A 19,686-nucleotide genomic window follows, 5' to 3' on the forward strand; every position below is an offset into this window, starting at 1 on the left:
AGTGTATTGATTTCAATGAGCATGCTGATGAGCAGTGTGATAAAAAAAAAATCCTGGTGTGTAAGCAATAAAATCTCTCATTGGAAAGACAGTCTTGTGTCCTGGTGTTCCTCTCTTCCCCATTACTGACAAGTCGTATGTCGCACTTGCTACTGTCGAGCTGCGTGACAGTAGGCACTCGCGACAAAGTGGAGCAGCTGGGACATGAACCAACCAATATGGGATGCTGGCATCCCAGGAGGTATCTTTACTCACAATGCCACAATGCTGGCCCTAGCATTTCCTGCTTTTCAACTTACATTTTCTGTCACTCATCCTCATTTCCATGCTAGGCAGAGGAATGTCAGAGGGGATATTACAAAATGAAGGCATAGAAATAAAGACTTGCCAGATCACATAATAATTTAGATTTTATTTCCACTACAGTGGGAAGATATTAGAGTGTCTTAACTATGAGGGAAGGAGGATAAAATAATATGTGTAGATTTTTTTTTCAAGAATTCTTTTGCTGTACATATAGTGGGTTAAGAGAGAAGTTAAAAATAGTTTATGATATCTTGAGTGAACAACTAGTTCAACAGTGACACAACTGACAAGAAGAATGGGAAAGTATTAAATTTGGAATGGTAGATGATGTTGCCTGTTCAAGTGTCAATGGTTTGGTTCTGGATTTGTAAAGTTTTCAATATTTATTTGAAATTCAATAGTGGAAGTATATAATTTTAGAGATAAAGCAGATTATGTTGCAATTTTCTTTATCATCTGTTTTAATGTAATGATTAAATATTTTTAACAAGTATTTTATTTCAGTAATTTATGAAGTACAGTAATAAAGAGAATATCCCTGCAATGTCACAATCCAAGAAATACTCATAGATACTCACCTAGGTTCTCCCTTATATATATACTTACTTTGCAAAGATAAACAGTAATCCGAAGTTATTGTTTCTGTTTCTTACATTTTAAAAACAACCATTCTTATTACATTTGTGTCTCTAAATGTCCATTATTTACTTAATACTTGCTGAATTGCAAGATTATAAACAAAAGTTATACTGTCTACTTGTTTTATATTAATTTATATTATCTGACATGTTTTAAATTATTTTATTCTTATCAATAACTTGTAATATATAAATAAATCTCATCGAGTTCTTAATTTCTATTCCTTTACTTACTGATGAGATAAAAAAGATTATAATCCTGAAATAGAGTTTAAAAGACATGGGAAGTAGAATGAGAAATTTTACAATGAATTTAATTAAGATTATGGAGAAAAGAAGAATTATGAAGGCACAGTATTCAAAGATGTTGAAGTTGATAACATTCTCAAATTGATGAAAGACTTTAAAATACAAATGTCAAATAGATATATTGTTAACACAAAAATGTGGATGAGTGAGACTTCTGATAATAAAGGCAAAAATGTTGGCAAGCAGATTGGTATCAGTCATTTTTAAGAACAAGGAAAGCCGAAAGTCAGGGAATAGATTTCTTAAAATACTCACAGAAATAGCCATAATAAGCGTCTACATTAAGAAATGTGAACATGGTAAAATAACATTAAAGATAAAGAACAAAACAGGGAAAGTGAAATCAAAGTGTTTCACCACCAATGTACTGTCACTAAATGAACTTCCAAAAGTATAGTTTAGGCATAAAAGTAAATGATTCCAGCATGGATGACTGAGGTGCCTTTACAAGGGGAACCAATTGGTAAGTTTATGGGCAAATTCAAATATACATTATCTCTTTATAGTAAGAAAAATAATATTGACTAAGTTCTTGATTTAAAACATTATATAAAACTGAAATAAATTAATTATACTTAAAAATGCAGGAACCTGGGGGGGGGGGATGATCAGTCTAAGCATTTTGGGTTATTTCAGTCTTTTAGAATGATGGTGAATGTACTGATCAACTAGGATGGACATTGCCACAAAGCAGGCTAAGCCCCTGCTTGTAACACTACATCCCATATTGGAGTCCTGGTTTAAGTATCAGCTATTCCACACTTTGAATTCTGTTTCCCACCTATGCACTTGGGTGGCAGCCTGTGATGGCCTATGTACTTGGTTCCTACCACCCACATGGGAGACCTGGATTGGGTTTTTGGCTCCTTGGCTTTGGCCTGATCCAGCCCTGGCTGTTGCAGGAATCTGGGGAGTGAATCAGCAGGTGGAAAATCTCTTTTTCTATCTTTCTCTCTGCTGTTCAAATAAATAAGTAAATCACTTTTTATTTAATAAGATACTGATCAACTTTAGACATTGTTAGGATGCATTTCAAGGACAAAATTAAGAAAAAAGAAATTCAGTGTAAAATTTCCAAAATCTTTTGGTAACATTGGTAAAGAGAAAAATTCAGTGACAGAAAAACTTCAATCAATCCAAAAGCAGGCAAGAAAGGCAAGCATAAAACATAAAACAAAACTAATTAACTTGTACTTTTTGAAAATTTGTATTGCTTTTGGGGGACTTAGAAGTATTTTCAACAATGAGAGATTTCATTTGCTTACCCCTTTCTATTTAAAGGAGTCTAGTTTTACTATGTCTAGATATGATCTTAAGATTCTTATCTCTGTGCATTTGTTGTTTATGTACCCTCAAAAACTATTTCAAATTAGAGAATTTGGAATACCAAATCCCTGAATTTATCAGGACATTATTAATTTGCCATTTTCTAGAAGAAAGACAAGATATTTTACCTTGAATTAAAGTGATATTTCTCAACGTCTGAGAATGTTCCCAATCTTTCAGCCTGAGATCATTAGTGATGTTATTCAGGACTTTCACTTCTCTTTTTATTTCCTGTTCCAAATGCACTTGTTCTTCTTTCATAGACTTAATTTCTGCTGATGCATTGTGCACACGCTCCTTCAATTTGCTGATTTCCTGTGAAAGTTAAGGAACAACTTTTGTTACACAGAATTATTAAGTATGTAAGTTCAAGCAGTCATGGAGAGACAGGATTTTTTAAAATATGTATTAAGGGGATTTTATGGAATAATAATACAATAATTTGGAAGCTTTTAAAATAACAATTCTTTAGTTCTGAAGCATTTCCTCTTTTGACTGAAAACCTGAAATTTTACATCACAGCACAGCTGAGTTTATCTAAGGTATGCTTCTATTCCCAAATACATAGACATCAAAACAAAAATAAATTAAAAGCTTATCACATGGTTTTAGATCTATGTGAAGTACAATTTCTTCATGGTGTACTTACAGTAGCAATATATTCTATGTCTGTGAATTTGATAGTTTCCTCTATAAGTTATTTTATAGCAAAAGTCACAGTTTAATTCGCAATGGCAATGAATATTAACAGATTTTCATACTCAATAGTACCTGAAACTAACAAATTAACAATATTTTGCTTTTAATTTTTGTGGCTTCTGTATTTGATGTTTCCAGATTATCTGTATATGTATTTTATATATTTTTATATACACATATATACATATATATGCATCTATGTGAAAAATATCATACTTGTACTATGTTCTGAAATATACTTTTACTTTTTTCTTAATAATATATTAAGGGTACTTACCTCTTAAGTCAGATGATCTTATTTTCAATAATGAAGTGGAATTGTATTATTTTTCATAATCTAAGGGTTCCTATCGATTTGAATTTTCAGCTGTACACATTTTTACAATTTTAAGCATTATTACAATTAACCTCATTTTGTATATGCTTATGTATTCATATATGTGCTTCTATAGGGCAGCTTCCTGGAAGTGGATTTGACCATTAAAATTTTTGTTCAGTATTACCACACTGTCCTCCAATGATACTGTTCATTTTTTCCTATTACTAACTGCATGTCAGTGCCTGCAGCTTGCACCCTCATACTTATCACCCACAAATATATTTCATTTGAAGAGTAGTAAATAGTAAGTCATTCTGACAATGTGCTCCTCAAATTGCAATGAGGTTAAAATACCCAGTCATCAAGTTTCTGAAAACATTTTTCTCAGGTAATTTTTCTCTCAGGTCATTTGCTTGGCTTTCTCTTTGAATGTAGGGCTTTGTCTTTTTGTTTCACAGACTCTTCTCATTTATTCTGATACATTTTCTGTCTCTTTGTTCCATTTTTATCCCTTCTCATTTTGTGGGTTACTTTTTAAAGTTTATGCTCAACTGCTGACAGATTGCTTCCCATTTTTATGTATAAATAAAACAGTGGTATATTATTCCTTAAACTGGGGATGAAGAGAAAATTACACTCTCTTGGAGACATTGTGGTAAGGGAATCAAGTCAGAATGTAAACCCTTTGTAAAAGAAATGCATGCTTGAGTATATGTAGACTTGCCCCATCAATGGCAGGATAGTTAGGCATAGAGACTTACTGCTCTAACTGTGCCCTTCTCCATGCAAAACCTTGCTCCAGAGCATATCCTACCTTCCACCCCCTGCTATGATGCTCATCACTTATTGCACAACATTATATGAAAAGAAAGGTGAGATGGTGAACATGGATGTTCGTAGGACTTTGCAATATGATAAACCCACTTGACTTAATTCAGGAGGCTACCTTTTGTTGCCATTACATCTGGTAGTTTCAAACTTTGATAGAACAACCATCAGGGGGTAGGCAAGCAATTTTACAACCTAGAAACCTGGAACTGCCCATATTTTTCATACCTAAAGCTTAGACTACCTTTTCATTCCCTTCTTTGAAAACTGCATATGATGTTTACACTGTCCACATTTCCTTTGTAATTATTTTTACTAGGAGGAGGGAAACAGTGTTGGACTAAAAAAGAATCCTATGCAACCTCAAGCACACCCTCCACACTCCATTCTTTTTGCTGAAAACAAACATGATATTTTGCAACCTCAGTCTTTTCCATGAACCATGGAGAGGGTAAATTCCACCCCATCTGCCCTTTGGTTCTTCTTTTCTTTCAAATTACCACTTGAACTGCCCTTGATAAGCATTATACAGGTATCACAAACAAATCTTGTTCAAGCAGCATTTGATGATTCAAGCATTCATTTAATTTACTTATATCCTGTACTGGGCTAAAGATCCAAAGATTCTTTTATTGAGAACAAGGAAGACCAAAGTCCCAATGTTGCTTTTCAGTGTCCACAGATGTGCACACATATGGAAGCATGCACGCACAAACATATGCATACACACACATATTTACTTAGCTTCTAAATCACTAGAAATGATTACTGTCTTTTAAAAAGTATGGAACTTTCAAAGTGCCACCATGAACTTGAGCCTCCTCTAATAATGCTGGAACTCCCTCCAAAAATCCTAAGTGCAGTCTCTGCAGACTCAAAACAGTCTAGTGATCATCAGATTTCTCTTATTTCCATTAAATATCACTTCACACATCCTCAAAATTTCTACTACTTTCCAAATGGTTTCCAATGTGGTTTCACTTCCTCATTCATGTGCACTGAAAGACATTCTGTGATCCCTGCTGAATTCGGTGCATTATCAAATTTTAAAAGTCTTTATTGTACTTTGTCCACCCTCTCTCTCTCCTCACCCTATCTCAATTCTCCTCTGCTTCACCATAAAGTAAATTTCTTCTCCCCATCTCTTCCAACTTAAGCACTCTTCTGTAGCGGACCCTAACTCCTGTGCCTCCCACATTCCTTAACACCATGGACGATTTCTTCTGTATGCATTTTATGTTAAAAAAAAAAAGTAGGATATTTTATTTAACTCAGAATGTCTGACATATATACATCAATGTGAATCAAATATGAAATTATTAATGATACATTTTATATTATTTTCACACTAACTTCAAATCCTGGAGTGTATTTTATACTTAGAGCACACTCCCATTCTAAGTCATAGCTCAAGTGCTCAGTAGCAAGGGTGTCCAAGAGCTACTCTACTGGACAGCCCATGTTTGGGTACTATTGTACTATACAGCACAGGACAAGATTTTAACACTTGATGGAAAAATAGTAACAATGCAGATTAAGTTGAAAAGTAGTTCTGAAGTTGAGAAGTTTCAGTCTAATTAACAGAATTTGAGGTTGAGAAATGAATTTGTCATGTACCAGATTTAATGAAAATAAACTTATGGAGAAAAGAATAGTGCAGTAGGTGAGGCAGTGGCCCCAAAAGATACGTGGTCGCATTCACTGATATCTTTATAAACGTTATCTTTTAAATAAAAAGATCTTTCTGAAGTGATCATAGATCCTTACATGGATAGATTACCTGGGTGGATACTAAATCCCATTACAGATACCCTGATAAGAGAGAAACAGAAGAATATGTGGTAAACACAGAAGAGAAGGTAATGGGACTGGCTGCAGAGGCAGAGACTGGAGTTGGGACTATGAGTCAAAGAATTTCAGCAGCCATCAGAAGCAGATAGATGCTAATAACAGAATTTCCACTAGATCCCCTGGAGAGACCAGGATCCAGCAAACTCCTTGATCTCTGTGTATTTTCTGGAACCCTCTCATATCCCAAGTCTTTGATATCTCATTTTATATGCTTAGGTATTTATTAACAGTAGGAGAAACACTGACAGATTTTAGAAGCAGGCATGTGGATTACAAATAGAATGTCAAAGCTGGTGTTGGGATATGGTTCACCAACAAAGTCTCCTTATTTAAACTGTTTAGTCATTGTCTTCTGATACCTTAAGATAAAGACCAGGTGAAAATTCAATCATTTCAATAATTGAAATTTCAATATTTGAATTACTCAAATTATTGCGATATAAAATATTCCTTCTTACCCTGTTTAAAATATTCTCTCAACAATTTGGCTGGTTTTCATCTGATGGTACAACTTCAGAGGTTTATCTGTACTACAAGTGGCACCAATGTTTCAAAATCACTGTGTGATAGTCTATCTATACAGAAAAAAGCCTCATTAAAAAAGAATGAATTTTTTTCATTTAAAAATAGTACAGTGATGCAAACATCACTTAGCAAATGATGGAAATTTTAGAAGCTTCACATGATTTATGATCCTAGGTCTTAGATGTTTTATAACAGGAAGATTATTTTTCACAGAGGCAATGAGATTTTAGTCAAATACTTGTTATTATGAAAAGAAAAAAATGTATAATTATTCAACAAAATATGATTCTAAAATGAATGATTTACTTCTAATTTCTTTTTCATCAATACTAAGTAACCCAGATCTTAATCATGATTGACCACAGTATAGTCAAGAGCAGAATTCTGAAAATTATGCTCTACAGGCCAAATTCAACTCATGACCTGCTTTTGTAAATAAATATTGTAATCACAGCTTGGCTCATTTGTCTACACATTGTCTATGGCTGCTTTCAAGCTACCTACTGCACTATTCAAGCTCCCGTTGTGGCCTTGAGTTGTTGAGGCAAAAGGCAAATGATCCCAACAGCCTACATTTCCATCTTACCCTTTACAAAGAAATCTTTGTAGACAACTAGTTTCTCACTCTCTTGGCAGTAATATAAGAGGATATTTGATTCTATATTCTATAGACTGATTGTAATAGTGCTTTTCTCATTGCTGTCTTTCCCAATGTTTACATAATATTATACTTGCATCAAAGTAGAAAACTTAAAGTTTATTTGACCCTAAGACGGTAATAAGCATTATCCTATAATGATCCTATGCTCATAAGAAGTATTCATTATTCAAAATATAATTTTTTTGTGTATAGTTATCTGCACACACAACAACTTGTACTTCCTAGGAGAGGAAAAATAAATTATTTCAAAATCTAGATTGTGTGGGGTGTCCATGTAAATAAGATTACCTTCCTTTGACAATGAAGAAATATTGGGTCTGTTGAAAAATGCGCAAATGCACAATTTGTACCTCTTCAGATACATTAAGATAGTCTCAAAATGACAACTGGTTTAGACAATCTAACAAAGCACTTTTCTAGTATTTGCAAAAAAAAAAAAAAAAAAAAAAATCTTAAGAAATTCTCTAGGGCCGGCGCCGTGGCTCAACAGGCTAATCCTCCGCCTTGTGGCACCGGCACACCAGGTTCTAGTCCCGGTCGGGGCACCGGATTCTATCCCGGTTGCCCCTCTTCCAGGCCAGCTCTCTGCTGTGGCCAGGGAGTGCAGTGAAGGATGGCCCAAGTGCTTGGGCCCTGCACCCCATGGGAGACCAGGAGAAGCACCTGGCTCCAAGCTTCGGATCAGCGTGGTGCGCCAGCTGCAGTGCGCCAGCTGCGGCGGCCATTGGAGGGTGAACCAACGGCAAAGGAAGACCTTTCTCTCTGTCTCTCTCTCTCACTGTCCACTCTGCCTGTCAAAAAAAAAAAAAAAAAAAAAGAAATTCTCTATCAAATAGAAAGAAGACTGCCCTTTTGCTGGGAATCCAAAGGAGGCACTGGGTAAATCCATTTGACACCTTTTGGTAAGATTTCCAGAGGAAAGTAAATAGAATGATGTTGAAACAGGCTTTTTCTTGCTTTTTTGTACTGCCTGAAGAGACAGGACTTAAATGGATTCAGTTCCATCATGTGACCTTCCAATATAAAAATTCTTACCTCTTGTCCTTTAAGTGTATTCTCTTGGAATTTGACATTCAGTGTTTCTACATAGAGGTGCAAATCAAGAAGTGTGGTATTCAGGCTTATTAAGGACCTGGCAATTTCATCTACTGCATTCCCATGTCCTTGGACTGTGGGAACCAAGGTACTTAGTTGGAGAAGAACATCAGCAAATCGTTGATCAGTTGTCACACTGAAATTTTGAAAATGCTCTGAATCTACGAGATTTTCTTCAGTATCTGAAATATATTGGATTCTTTTCTCCATCTTGCTAATGTGTTCCATAACAACTTCTCGAAATCTCACTTCATCTTCACTGTCATTTCCTCTTCCCGGGAGACTTGAGGATACATCGTTTGCATTAATTGAACCAACTGTGCAATTCTTCATTTCCCATTTCAGGAGTTGAGCTGCATATTTAAGTAAAAATAAAGCAAGTCATGGCTCATATCCTTAAATACATTCACCACACTATTCCATATCATTCCATTTTTATTCCATTCCATTGCAACATTTCGAATGTCAGCTTAAATCAAGTATTTATTTTAAATATACAATGTGTGAATCACACTAAATATATCACTGGGAAGCATACACACTCCCTTTCTCACTTTATATTTGATTTATTTGAGAATTATGCCATTCTTTTTGAGCAGTTATTCATATGAACCTTTCTTTGATGGTAAAAAAATTCAGTATACTATGAAATATCTTGTAACCTGCTCCATAGAACTGTTGTTAGGATAAAATAATGCTAAATATGGTTTCTAAAGTTATTGTGTCAAATGTCAAAGCTATGATGATGATATCCAAAACAATAGTTGGCAGTAGCGTTATCATCCACTGCGTGAATAAACTGTTGGTGTGTGTTCCTCAGTTCATCACTTCAGCTGGAAGAAAACTATCATTTTCAGTTTATGCAGGCCTAACTTGTACTGGGTAGAGCAGGAAATTGGGCAAATACTTGTTCTAAAATAGTTTTAAGACTTTTATATATTAAAAGTATATATTCATAGTTGAAAATTTAGAAAATATGGATAACGATGAAAGATTAATTTATATCTTATTAGCCTGATCAGACTAAAATTTGGTGTCAAATCTAGCTCTCTTTCTATTGGAACATTAATATTATATAAGAAAGATTATATTTTATATACAGTCTGGCAACTACTTTTAATGCTAGTCATAAATATTTTTCATATTAACATTATTCAACAAAATTAAATATATTGTATTCTACATATAGATATACTATATGTATACAATAAAATCCCTACATTTGGTTTGCCTGTTTTCAGTCATATATTCAGTGTTTTGATGAACAACCTTGTGATTAACTATTTCCTGAAGAAGACAATTCTATTAAATGGCATTTGGAGAACACACTGAGCTGGTGATATATATTTTCAAATGGACATTTGCTCTCAAAATAAGCTGTTCTAAAATGGTCCAGAGCAATAGGCTCTATAGCTTTAAAAAATTTAAACTGTAAACACTAATTATGCAAATGAAAATATTACAAAATTATATACAATAAAAAATGTTAAGCACCATTTTGGCATGAATCAGTAATGATTAAAGCTTTATTGCTCATCTGTATTTCTCTTAATCCTTCTGTATTCATAGCTTCACCTAAATATATATATATGTGTGTGTGTGTGTGTGTATTAGTCACTTTCATATTAAGCTGACTACATGAGATTTCCCATACATGATATGAACTAATACACAGAATAACCTTGTATGGTTTAAAACATATCTATAATATATATATACAAGTTACACTTGAATCTTTTGGTTTTTTGAGTAAAAAATGATAATGAGATTTCAGAGAGACGAATGAGGCAACATATGAAAACATTTATCCCTAACTTCAGGTACCTGTCACATAAATGACCAAAATGTCTCATTCTAGAATCCAGCTCCACTGTTCACTTAACAGCTGGGTTACTTTCTGTCTTCTTGCTGAGATGTCCTCAATAAAGGCAATAAGATGCCCCCCTCAACATGGTGCTGAGCACAGATGGAATAAACCTTGCAGATAATTCCCACCACAGATGAATTAGCAAATGTGAAAATTCTATTCTATAAACTGCTTTATACATGAAAAATACTACCGTAGCTACAGAATCCACTATAGTCACTCATTTGACTTAAAGCAGCTTTTTGATGGTAGCTGCTGTTGTTGCTATTATTATACTGAGAAAAAATAATACAATACATATGCAATTAAATTCTAATTTAAAACTGTGTTGTATCGTATTCTTCCTAGTTACATTCCTTTGCTACTAACTTATTTTGATTAATAAATTATGGGTAACAACATTGTGATGTGACCTACAATAATTCTCTCATATTGACAGTGTGGTATTTTTTTATACCCTTAATAACAAATTAGCAAAGTATATTTCGTCACTGAATCACTTTAATTAAACTTGGTAAAGGGAATAAGTTTTGAACTGATACTTCATTCAAGGCTGTAGTAATTTATGGCTTGTTGATGAAGTACCTGCTGTGTATAAAGCACTGTTGGGGTAACTGAGAATAAATAAAAACTGATTGGGAATAGAATTTAACGTTAACCATCATAACACCAAACAGACAATTTTTTCAACATTATTTTAAAATTGTCCAAGAAAAATTCTCCACTAGTGATGATTATTGCTTTTAGGTAGCAGTTAAGATTCTAGATTCTGGGCTAATAATTGGATCTCATAAGTTGTAGTGCTGGACAAGTTACTCAATTGTCAGTGCTTCTATTGCTATAAATGAAATACTAAAGGTCAGTGTTTAAATAATTAAATGATTTTTTTTTTTGGACGGGCAGAATGGACAGTGAGAGAGAGAGACAGAGAGAAAGGTCTTCCTTTTTCTGTTGGTTCACCCCACAATGGCCACTGCGGCCGGTGTGCTGCGGCCAGCACACCGCGCTGATCCAAAGCCAGGAGCCAAGTGCTTTTCCTGGTCTCCCATGAAGGTGCTATGTAAAGTACCTAGATAACTTTCTGGCACATAATAACTATTTGAGATACTTAATTTTCAGAGTTTTTTGATATTATCATTTTGGATATAATATCTATGAATTAAAAATCTACAGTGCCCAGTATTGATTAACTGTAGTGAATTAATACTGTATAACTTAAAAATATTCTGGAGCTGGCTGCTTTATTTTTCTAGGCATATTGCTCTAATAATTCAAACATGTGGTTTTATTTTCACTGAAAACCAAGTGGAAAAGGAAGACCTGATTTGACAAAAGGTCATATGAATCATAATTTTTAATTTGAAAACAAATCAAACATGAGTTGATGGTACAGGCTACAGTTTGCTTACAGATTTAAATAAAGAAAATATTGCTTATTTCACCTATTAATTCATACTTGGCAAAACAGAGAAACTTCTACTTTTAGGAATATATATTGTCTACATTTGTAAGGTTTCAAAGGCAAGTGTAGATAACTATGGTATTTTGGTTCCTTTTTGAAAAATATTCTGATCTACAACTTAAAGTTGTTAATGAATTGTTAATTCTTTATTAGTAAGGCATAAGAAACACATGAGTTCTGCCCCAAATTCTGCTGAATCTGGTACTGATGTGAACTAACAAAACTGGAACTTTTTCAGCTTTTCCTTAATCCTAGTAGGTAGTGTAGTTTTAAGAAACAGACTTCTTCGGATTACTCACTGTCAACTCTAGAACAAATGTCTTGACTTGGTAGTATTTTCTAGAAGGCTGGGGATTTTTAAGTTGGATAGAATCCTTAATTCCTTGCAGACTTCTGTCTGCATTCTGCATGGGCTTATTAGAGGCTGCAATCCCTAGGCCTGGCTCTGCAGTCCCTTGTTTGCAGAGTGATGAAATTTACTCAAATTTTCACAGGCTTATGACTAATAAGTCCAACAGAAAGGTGTCCATCGTCCTGCATCTCTAACTATAGACAAGCATATACACAGATAACACAGAGAGCCTTCTTTCATCAGGAGGCTGCTCAGTGCCAAACATCAAATCCTTTTATTTACACAGCTACAGTTTGCATGGTTTGCTTGTTATTGTTAGGTTTCTGGTTCCCTTTTTTAAAAAATGTGATTTAAGTTGTACAAGTTCCATGTATTTCATATACACAGATTTAGGAACACTACCTTCCCTCCCGCCCACGCTACAACCCTTCCTCCTCCTCCCTCTCACATTTCCACTCCTATTTTTTTTACAAAGATCTATTTCCAATTTACTTAATGATCATATAGTTAATTGTACACTAAGCAAAAGAGTTCAAAAAATAGCATGAAAGAAAAAAACAAAACACTGTTCCTCAACAGAAGAGAGAAGGGCTGTAAATAATCATGGAATCTCAAAATGTCTATTTCACTCCAATATGTTACATTTCAGGTACTCTACTAGTTACCTCAGATTAGAGAAAACATGGTATCTGCCTTCTTGGGACTGGTTTATTTCACCAAGTGTAATGGTTTCTTTCTTTTTAATGGCCAAAACTGGAGCTAATTTTCCCCTGTATAAAAAATTTTTCGGAACCAAATTATGATACCTTTGTTTTACTTTTTTACTAGGTCATCATATTTTGTTATAAAATCCCAATTATACTGGAAGATAGTAGAGCACAGAGATTAGGATTCAACATTTATAGTGAGAACTCTGGTTCCAATAGTGAGCAAGTCTCAGTTTTTGTGTGTGGGAACAATAAGGATAATGATTCCATGTACTTAGAGGGCAACTATAAAACTTCTTTGAAATAATCTGGGAAGTTTATTGCCAAGTGCCTGAAGTAAATACTCACAAGATGATAGCTATTATTACAATTGTTTTCGTTAGCATTTCTTTCTGAATGGACTGTCAGCTTTGCTTTGGACTTTTCCCCTTACATGGCTCCTAGCAGCAGAAGTTTGGCCTTGTGCTTAGGAGCATTTTCTTGTTAAACAGACTAGTATGCACATACAAATGTGTCTTATTCTCAGCCTATCTCTTGTTAGAGCATACGGCCAGACATTGTACCAGCCAAAGAGAAGAGGACTGCTACAAGGCATATAAATTCAAATGCCAATCAGGATTCATCAAACCCATAAAAAGTGATACTAGGAAAAGAATATTTACATATTTGCTTGAGGTATATACAAAACATCTATCCTTGTGGAAGTACTCAAATCTATCCCAGTTCAAGTTAAATAAACTCTCCAAAGAAATGGGTACTGGAGACTATCACACTGAGCCCAAATTATATATTCTCATATTTTTTTTTTCTTTGACAGGAAGCTACTGGGTTATCTTTAGAGATGTTTTCAATAATAGCCCTATGAAACATGTAGCTGTGTAAACTGTGAGAATCTTAATGAGATGTAGGCCAATATAGCTGTGTAAACTCTAAGAATATTAATGAGATGTAGGCCATTATTTTTCAAGGTCTTCTCTCTTCGAAGACTCTCGGGAATATCTCCTTTGGCTCTCAGTACTAGGAGTAGATTTTCAGAACAAAAGACTTTTTTATATTATAGGCATTGCTAATGCAAATGATCATGTTTGTCTTCACATTGACAGCTAGAATGCATATCATGAAATTTGTGGCCCATCACTAGGAGTATATTGGACTTTAGAGGATAATACACTTTTGAAATGATCTTACCTTTTTCATCTTAGTTTCACATATCTACATTTCACTCTTACTCTTCTCAATTTGGTTTTTATTCTAATTTTTTAAATGCATTTCCATTTAACATTGCAGATTTTTTTTAAATTTCAGAAATACTCTGTGCTATGAAGTTTTTTCTTACCAATATCAAATACACAAGACACTGAACACCTCGTTTGTGGTTTCACAGTAAGTAATTCATGAGGTGAGCTGCCAAGTTCCACAGCTCTGGAACACTGTACCTGCCATTATTGCGATGATAGGAATGAGAACAGCAAACACAAGGAGATAAAGGGCAATCAGTGCAGCTTTGAAGGATTTCAGCTTTTCTTGAAGTGGAGGGCCATTTTTAGGATCTAAAAAAATAATAATAAATAAATAAAAATAAAGAAAAAAGCCCAACCTACCATTAGGAAACTTTTTCTTATTTAAGTTTTTTATTTATTTATTTATTTTTTTAACAGGCAGAGTTAGACAGTGAGAGAGACAGAGAGACAGAGAGAAAGGTCTTCTTTCCATTGGTTCACTCCCTTAATGGCCATTATGGCCGGCACTGTGCCGATCCAAAGCCAGTAGCCAGATGCTTCCTCCTGGTCTCCCATGCGGGTGCAGGGTCCAAGGACCTGGCCCATCCTCCACTGCCCTCCCGGGCTACAGCACAGAGCTGGACTGAAAGAGGAGCAATCAGGACAGAATCCAGCGCCCCGACCGGGACTAGAACCCAGGGTGCCAGCACCGCAGGCAGAGGATAAGCCCAGTGAGCCACGGTGCCGGCCTATTTAACTTTTTATAAAGGCATTGTTATTTATTTTATATATTTTAAAAAGCAGAGGTAAAAAAAGACAGAGATCAGAGATTCACTGCTTCACTCCTCAAATGCTCACGAGAGCTGAAACTAGGCTAGGCTAAAACCAGAGACCAAGAACTCCATCTGGATCTCCCATGTGTGGCAGGGCATCAAGTGTATGAAACATAGCCTACTGCAGCCAAAGGTGTGCACTAGCAGGAAGCTGGAGTTCTGAGTAGTGCTGAGCTATGAACCCAAGAACTCTCATATGAGATGCAGGCATCTTATCTATTGTGCCAAATGTACACATCATTGATTAAAGTTTGTAATCATCCATTATATTGGTACAGTCAAGTCTATTGGAATAAAAAAGGGGGCAAACATATAGGCCTTCATTTATCCAATAGGAAGCAATGGGATAGTCACGAGAAAAGCCAATACGTATATTACTATGGATATCTGATTTATTTTTTCTCTTTGCTAAACATCCACAGAAACATACCTAGGGTCCTCCAGTTATATTTGTCTCATTTTGGGGTAGTAGTTGGTAAATTTTACTATGATTCTGATAGGTGCAAACATGAATTTCACTTTTCAGTATATTTCTCACAAGAATATATTCTGGGTGAAAATCAAGCTCCTCAATCAACTGTAGTCATGCACTGCAAAATGATGTTTCAGTCAAGTATAGACCTCACATATGGTGGTGGCCTCGCAAGATTACAATGGAGCTGAAAAACCCCCGTCACCTAGTAGTATGGCAGACAACCCGATGCACTGCTCACGTTTGTGGTGATACTTGTATAAACAAATGGGTTACACTGCCAGTTGTATAAAAGTACAGCATGTACAATTATGTACAGAGCATCTTACATGGTAATAATAGATGAGTATGCCACTCTTTTGTATATTTAATATAGATTTTATCATTATTTAGGATATACTTACTATACTACATATTTTTAAACTTACTGTAAAAGAGTATACTGTGTTATGTGTGCGACAGCCACATCAGACATAGTGACTGAGCTCCACCATCCAGGTTTGTGTAAGCAGATGCCATAACGTTCACACCATTGTGAAATTGCCTAACGATAATCTCCCTGTTGTAAAGGGACACATGACTGAATATAACGATAGATTGTTTACTATTTTTAAATCAGAAAATAGAAATATTTATTTCCATGTCTACTAGGCAATTTTTTCATTTTTCATTTTAATTAATTTTAACAAATTCAACATTCATTTTTAACTCTATGTCAATAGTGTTATATCTGGAGACCTCTTCAGAATGCAATGTAAAAGAATCAAATTGGTGACCTACAATGATTTATATGTTGTCTGAACTTTGAAATGGATGGATGAAGCCTATTCTCTAGATATTTTAGAATTTGTTAATAACAATAATCTTTTATTCTTACACATTCATATAGAATTGTGACTCATATAATAGGATGCTAATTGTTGGAGAGGTAAATTGATTTAGAGAAGAAACTTAGTAAATGAGCAAGACCGTTCTCTATGTGTATAAAACATCCATTCAAAATGTCCTAGGCTGCCTGTTAAGATGCCAGTTAAGACTGTCCACGTCCCATATGGAAGTGATGTGATTTGATGCCTGCCTCTGGCTCCTGGTTCCAGCTTCCCACTAATGCACAAATTGGGAGGTAACAGTGATGTCATAAGTAATTAGGTTCCTATCACTCATGTGGGAGAACTGGATTGAGTTCTGGCTCCCGGCTTCCATTGGGCCAAGATCCAGCTGTACGGGTCATTTATCCAGTGAATCACCAGATGGGAGCTCTCATTGTCTGTCTCTGTCTTGCTCTCTTTCTCTATGTCTCTCTGCCTCTCAACAAAAATGTTCCAGGGCAGGTGTTTGGTACAATGGTTAAGAACATGTCTTCGGACATCTGCATCCTGTAACGTTTGAGTCTTGGTTCTGCTTCCAGCTCCAGCTTCCTGCTAATGCAGATCCTGGAAGACAGCAGGTGATGAGTCAGGTACTTGGGTCCCTGCCACCAACATGGGGGACCAAGATGCAGATCCTGGCTTCTGGCTCTCCTGGCCGAGCTTCAGCTCTTGTAGGAATTTAGAGAGTGAATCAGGGATTGGAAGATCTCTTCCTCTCTCTCTCTTCCTCAGGATGTCTGTCCCTCTCAAGCAAAAATAAAATATAAATAATTTTTAAAAATTAAAAATTTATTTCCTGTGCTCACTGCTTTTATCATGCAATGAAAAACAAGCAGAGTTTGCTTTCATATTATAAATTTCTAAATTTTAGATCTTCAATAATGTTATACAAAATATTGAAAGAAAAGATAAATTGTTTTAAAAGTAAAGAAAGAAAAATATATTTAAGTAAAAAGAGAACAAGATGACAAAATCTAGGTGATAGATTCTGCCTGCCAGTCTGACTAAGCCTGAAACCTGAGTCCTTGGAACCCTCTCAATGGCTCTCAAGTTTCTGTTGCCTTTTCCCTGCTCCCAGTGCCTCCCAGGCCCCCACCACCTCTGACTGTACAGATTTTATGATTGTCTTTCCCTGTCACACTGCTGCTCTTCCTCTTGTTCATCCTTTGTACAGCATACAAGATCACTGCTGACGACCTGGGGCCATGGTCAGTTTCCCAGGTTTGCCTATGGGAGGACTCATGCATGACCCCTTAGCTTCCTAAGTGCCTCCTCCCCTAACTGAATTTTCTCTCTGCCTCTTCTCCAGCCATCACTCTGGTGCTGCGTACTCATTCTCCCACGTGCTGCAAAATTAGAAGCAATTCTGTCTTGCCAGCATAAAGGAGCCTGTCCAAATACAGCCTGATATTACTTCTTTATAACCCTAATTGTCTCTGTACAGATACCTGCATCAGTGCTGTCTTGGGTTGAATCATGTGCTCCAAAGAGATGTACTGAAGTCCTAATCCCAACTAGCTCTAGGTGACCTCTGACAGTGAGGTCTTTGCATATGTAATCAAGTTAAAGTGGCCTCATTTTAAAGTGAGCCCCAATACAAGGACTGTTGTCATCTCTGTTCTCAAGGGAGTAGTAGATCAATTTATCAAATAAACATTTTATTTATGTTTATGCATTTGAAAGGTAAAGAGAGACTGAGAAAGGAAGTGAGAGAGATCTTCCATCCACTGGTTCACTCCATATATGCCTTCAACAGCTGGGACTGGGCAGGGAACTCAATCTGGGTGACTCATGTGGGTGGCAGGGAGCCAACAACAGAAATTATTTATCACCTGGGGCTTCCCAGAGTGCACAGTATCTGGAATCTGGAATCGCAAGCAGAACTGAGACCCAAACCCAGGCACTCTGATGTAGGATGTGAGTGTTCCACAGGATGTACTAATCACTGACAAGTGCCTGCCCCAAAATATTATTTTAATATCCATATACATTGAAGCAAGCCTAAGGCTGTAATTTTATATACTGTCAATAATTCCAAGAGCAATCACCTCCAGAGCACCCATTCCCTTTCTACTTACTTGGGGGAAGCAAAGCTGTATTGGAGCGAGCATCAAACTTCACAGATTCTGAACAGCTATCCGTGTCCTCCTGTTGATCAGTGAAGCTGTCCCACTGTGCCATGCTCCTGTCAACACATGGAAACTATATTAGTTCCAGATGAAACAGCTAAGGCTTTTTGCATAATGTCTCAATTGAAATTTATAATTAAAATTCAACATTAACAAGGAAAGTATACAGTTAATTAGTTAAATGTATGCATCCATCATACACAGTAATATATGATACTTACCATTTTTTTATTTTAACATAAAAAGACTTACTTGAAAATAGCTCATATCTTTGTATGTACAAATGTGTATTTGTGTTTGTGGCTATACGTTGAGTGTGACAAGAGATGTTTAACTATTTTGCAAGTGACAGGCAATTTCTTTCAGAACAAACTGATATGCACATTTGAAACAAATATTTTCTGTGATCTTTTATCAAAGGGTTTGAATGGAGTATGGTAAATATAACTTCAGGAGCCAATCTTTTCTTGCCATTGGATTTTTTTTTTTCAAGATTTATTTATTTGAAAGGCAGAGACAGAGAGGCAGAGGTAAAGGCGGGGGTGGAGAGAGAGGGAGAGAAAAAGAGAGAGAGAGAGGGAAAGAGAGAGAGGGAGAGAGAGAGAGGGAGAGAGGTCTTTCATCTGCTGGTTCACTCCCCAGATAGCCACACTGCCAGAGTTGTGCCCATCTGAAGCCAGGAGCCAGGAGCTTCTTCTTCCGGGGCCTCCCACACAGGTGCAGGGGCCCAAGCACTTAGGCTATCTTCCACTGCTTTCCCAGGCCATAGCAGAGAGCTGGATCGAAAGTGGAACAGCTGGGACTGGAACCAGCCCTCACATGGAATGCTGGCACTGCAGGCAGCGGCCCCACCTGCTATGGCCCAGGGCTGGGTCCTGGCATTTGTATTGCATTTTAGAAAAAGTCTAGCAATGAACTATAGAAATGATCCCTGAAAAAAATCTGGTCATTTGCAACAAAATAGATGTATCTGGAAAATATCATACTTAGTGAAATAAACCAGTTCCAAAGGGACAAATACCATATGTTCTCCTTGATCTATGAAAACTATTAGAGCATCTAAAATGAAATCTGCAGAAGTGAAATTGACACTTCCAGAAGGGATGACTTGAGTTGCCCTGGTCTTGACTGTAGTGAAACAGTTTTGTTTGTTTTTGCATTCTTTTTTCTTCATACTATTTGTTGAACTCTTAACATAGAGTTAATCATATGTGTATA

The 19,686-nt window shown here is 35.9% G+C and overlaps 1 protein-coding gene across 8 annotated transcripts in view; it reads right to left on the reverse strand.

Annotated features, from left to right (window-relative positions):
• MSR1 (macrophage scavenger receptor 1) overlaps nucleotides 1–19,686 on the reverse strand; it is a 109,236-nt gene that overhangs the window by 48,481 nt on the left and 41,069 nt on the right. For all 8 annotated transcript variants that reach the window (XM_062213419.1, XM_062213413.1, XM_062213418.1 and 5 more), the window contains 4 exons: nucleotides 18,418–18,524; nucleotides 14,382–14,495; nucleotides 8,498–8,910; nucleotides 2,708–2,894 (listed from right to left, as the gene is read on the reverse strand). In XM_062213419.1, the coding sequence (XP_062069403.1) occupies nucleotides 2,708–2,894; nucleotides 8,498–8,910; nucleotides 14,382–14,495; nucleotides 18,418–18,524 (821 nt within the window). The remainder of the gene's footprint in view (nucleotides 1–2,707; nucleotides 2,895–8,497; nucleotides 8,911–14,381; nucleotides 14,496–18,417; nucleotides 18,525–19,686) is intronic.

Source organism: Lepus europaeus, chromosome 16, assembly GCF_033115175.1.
Source record: "Lepus europaeus isolate LE1 chromosome 16, mLepTim1.pri, whole genome shotgun sequence".
Classification (NCBI taxonomy): Eukaryota; Metazoa; Chordata; class Mammalia; order Lagomorpha; family Leporidae; genus Lepus; species Lepus europaeus.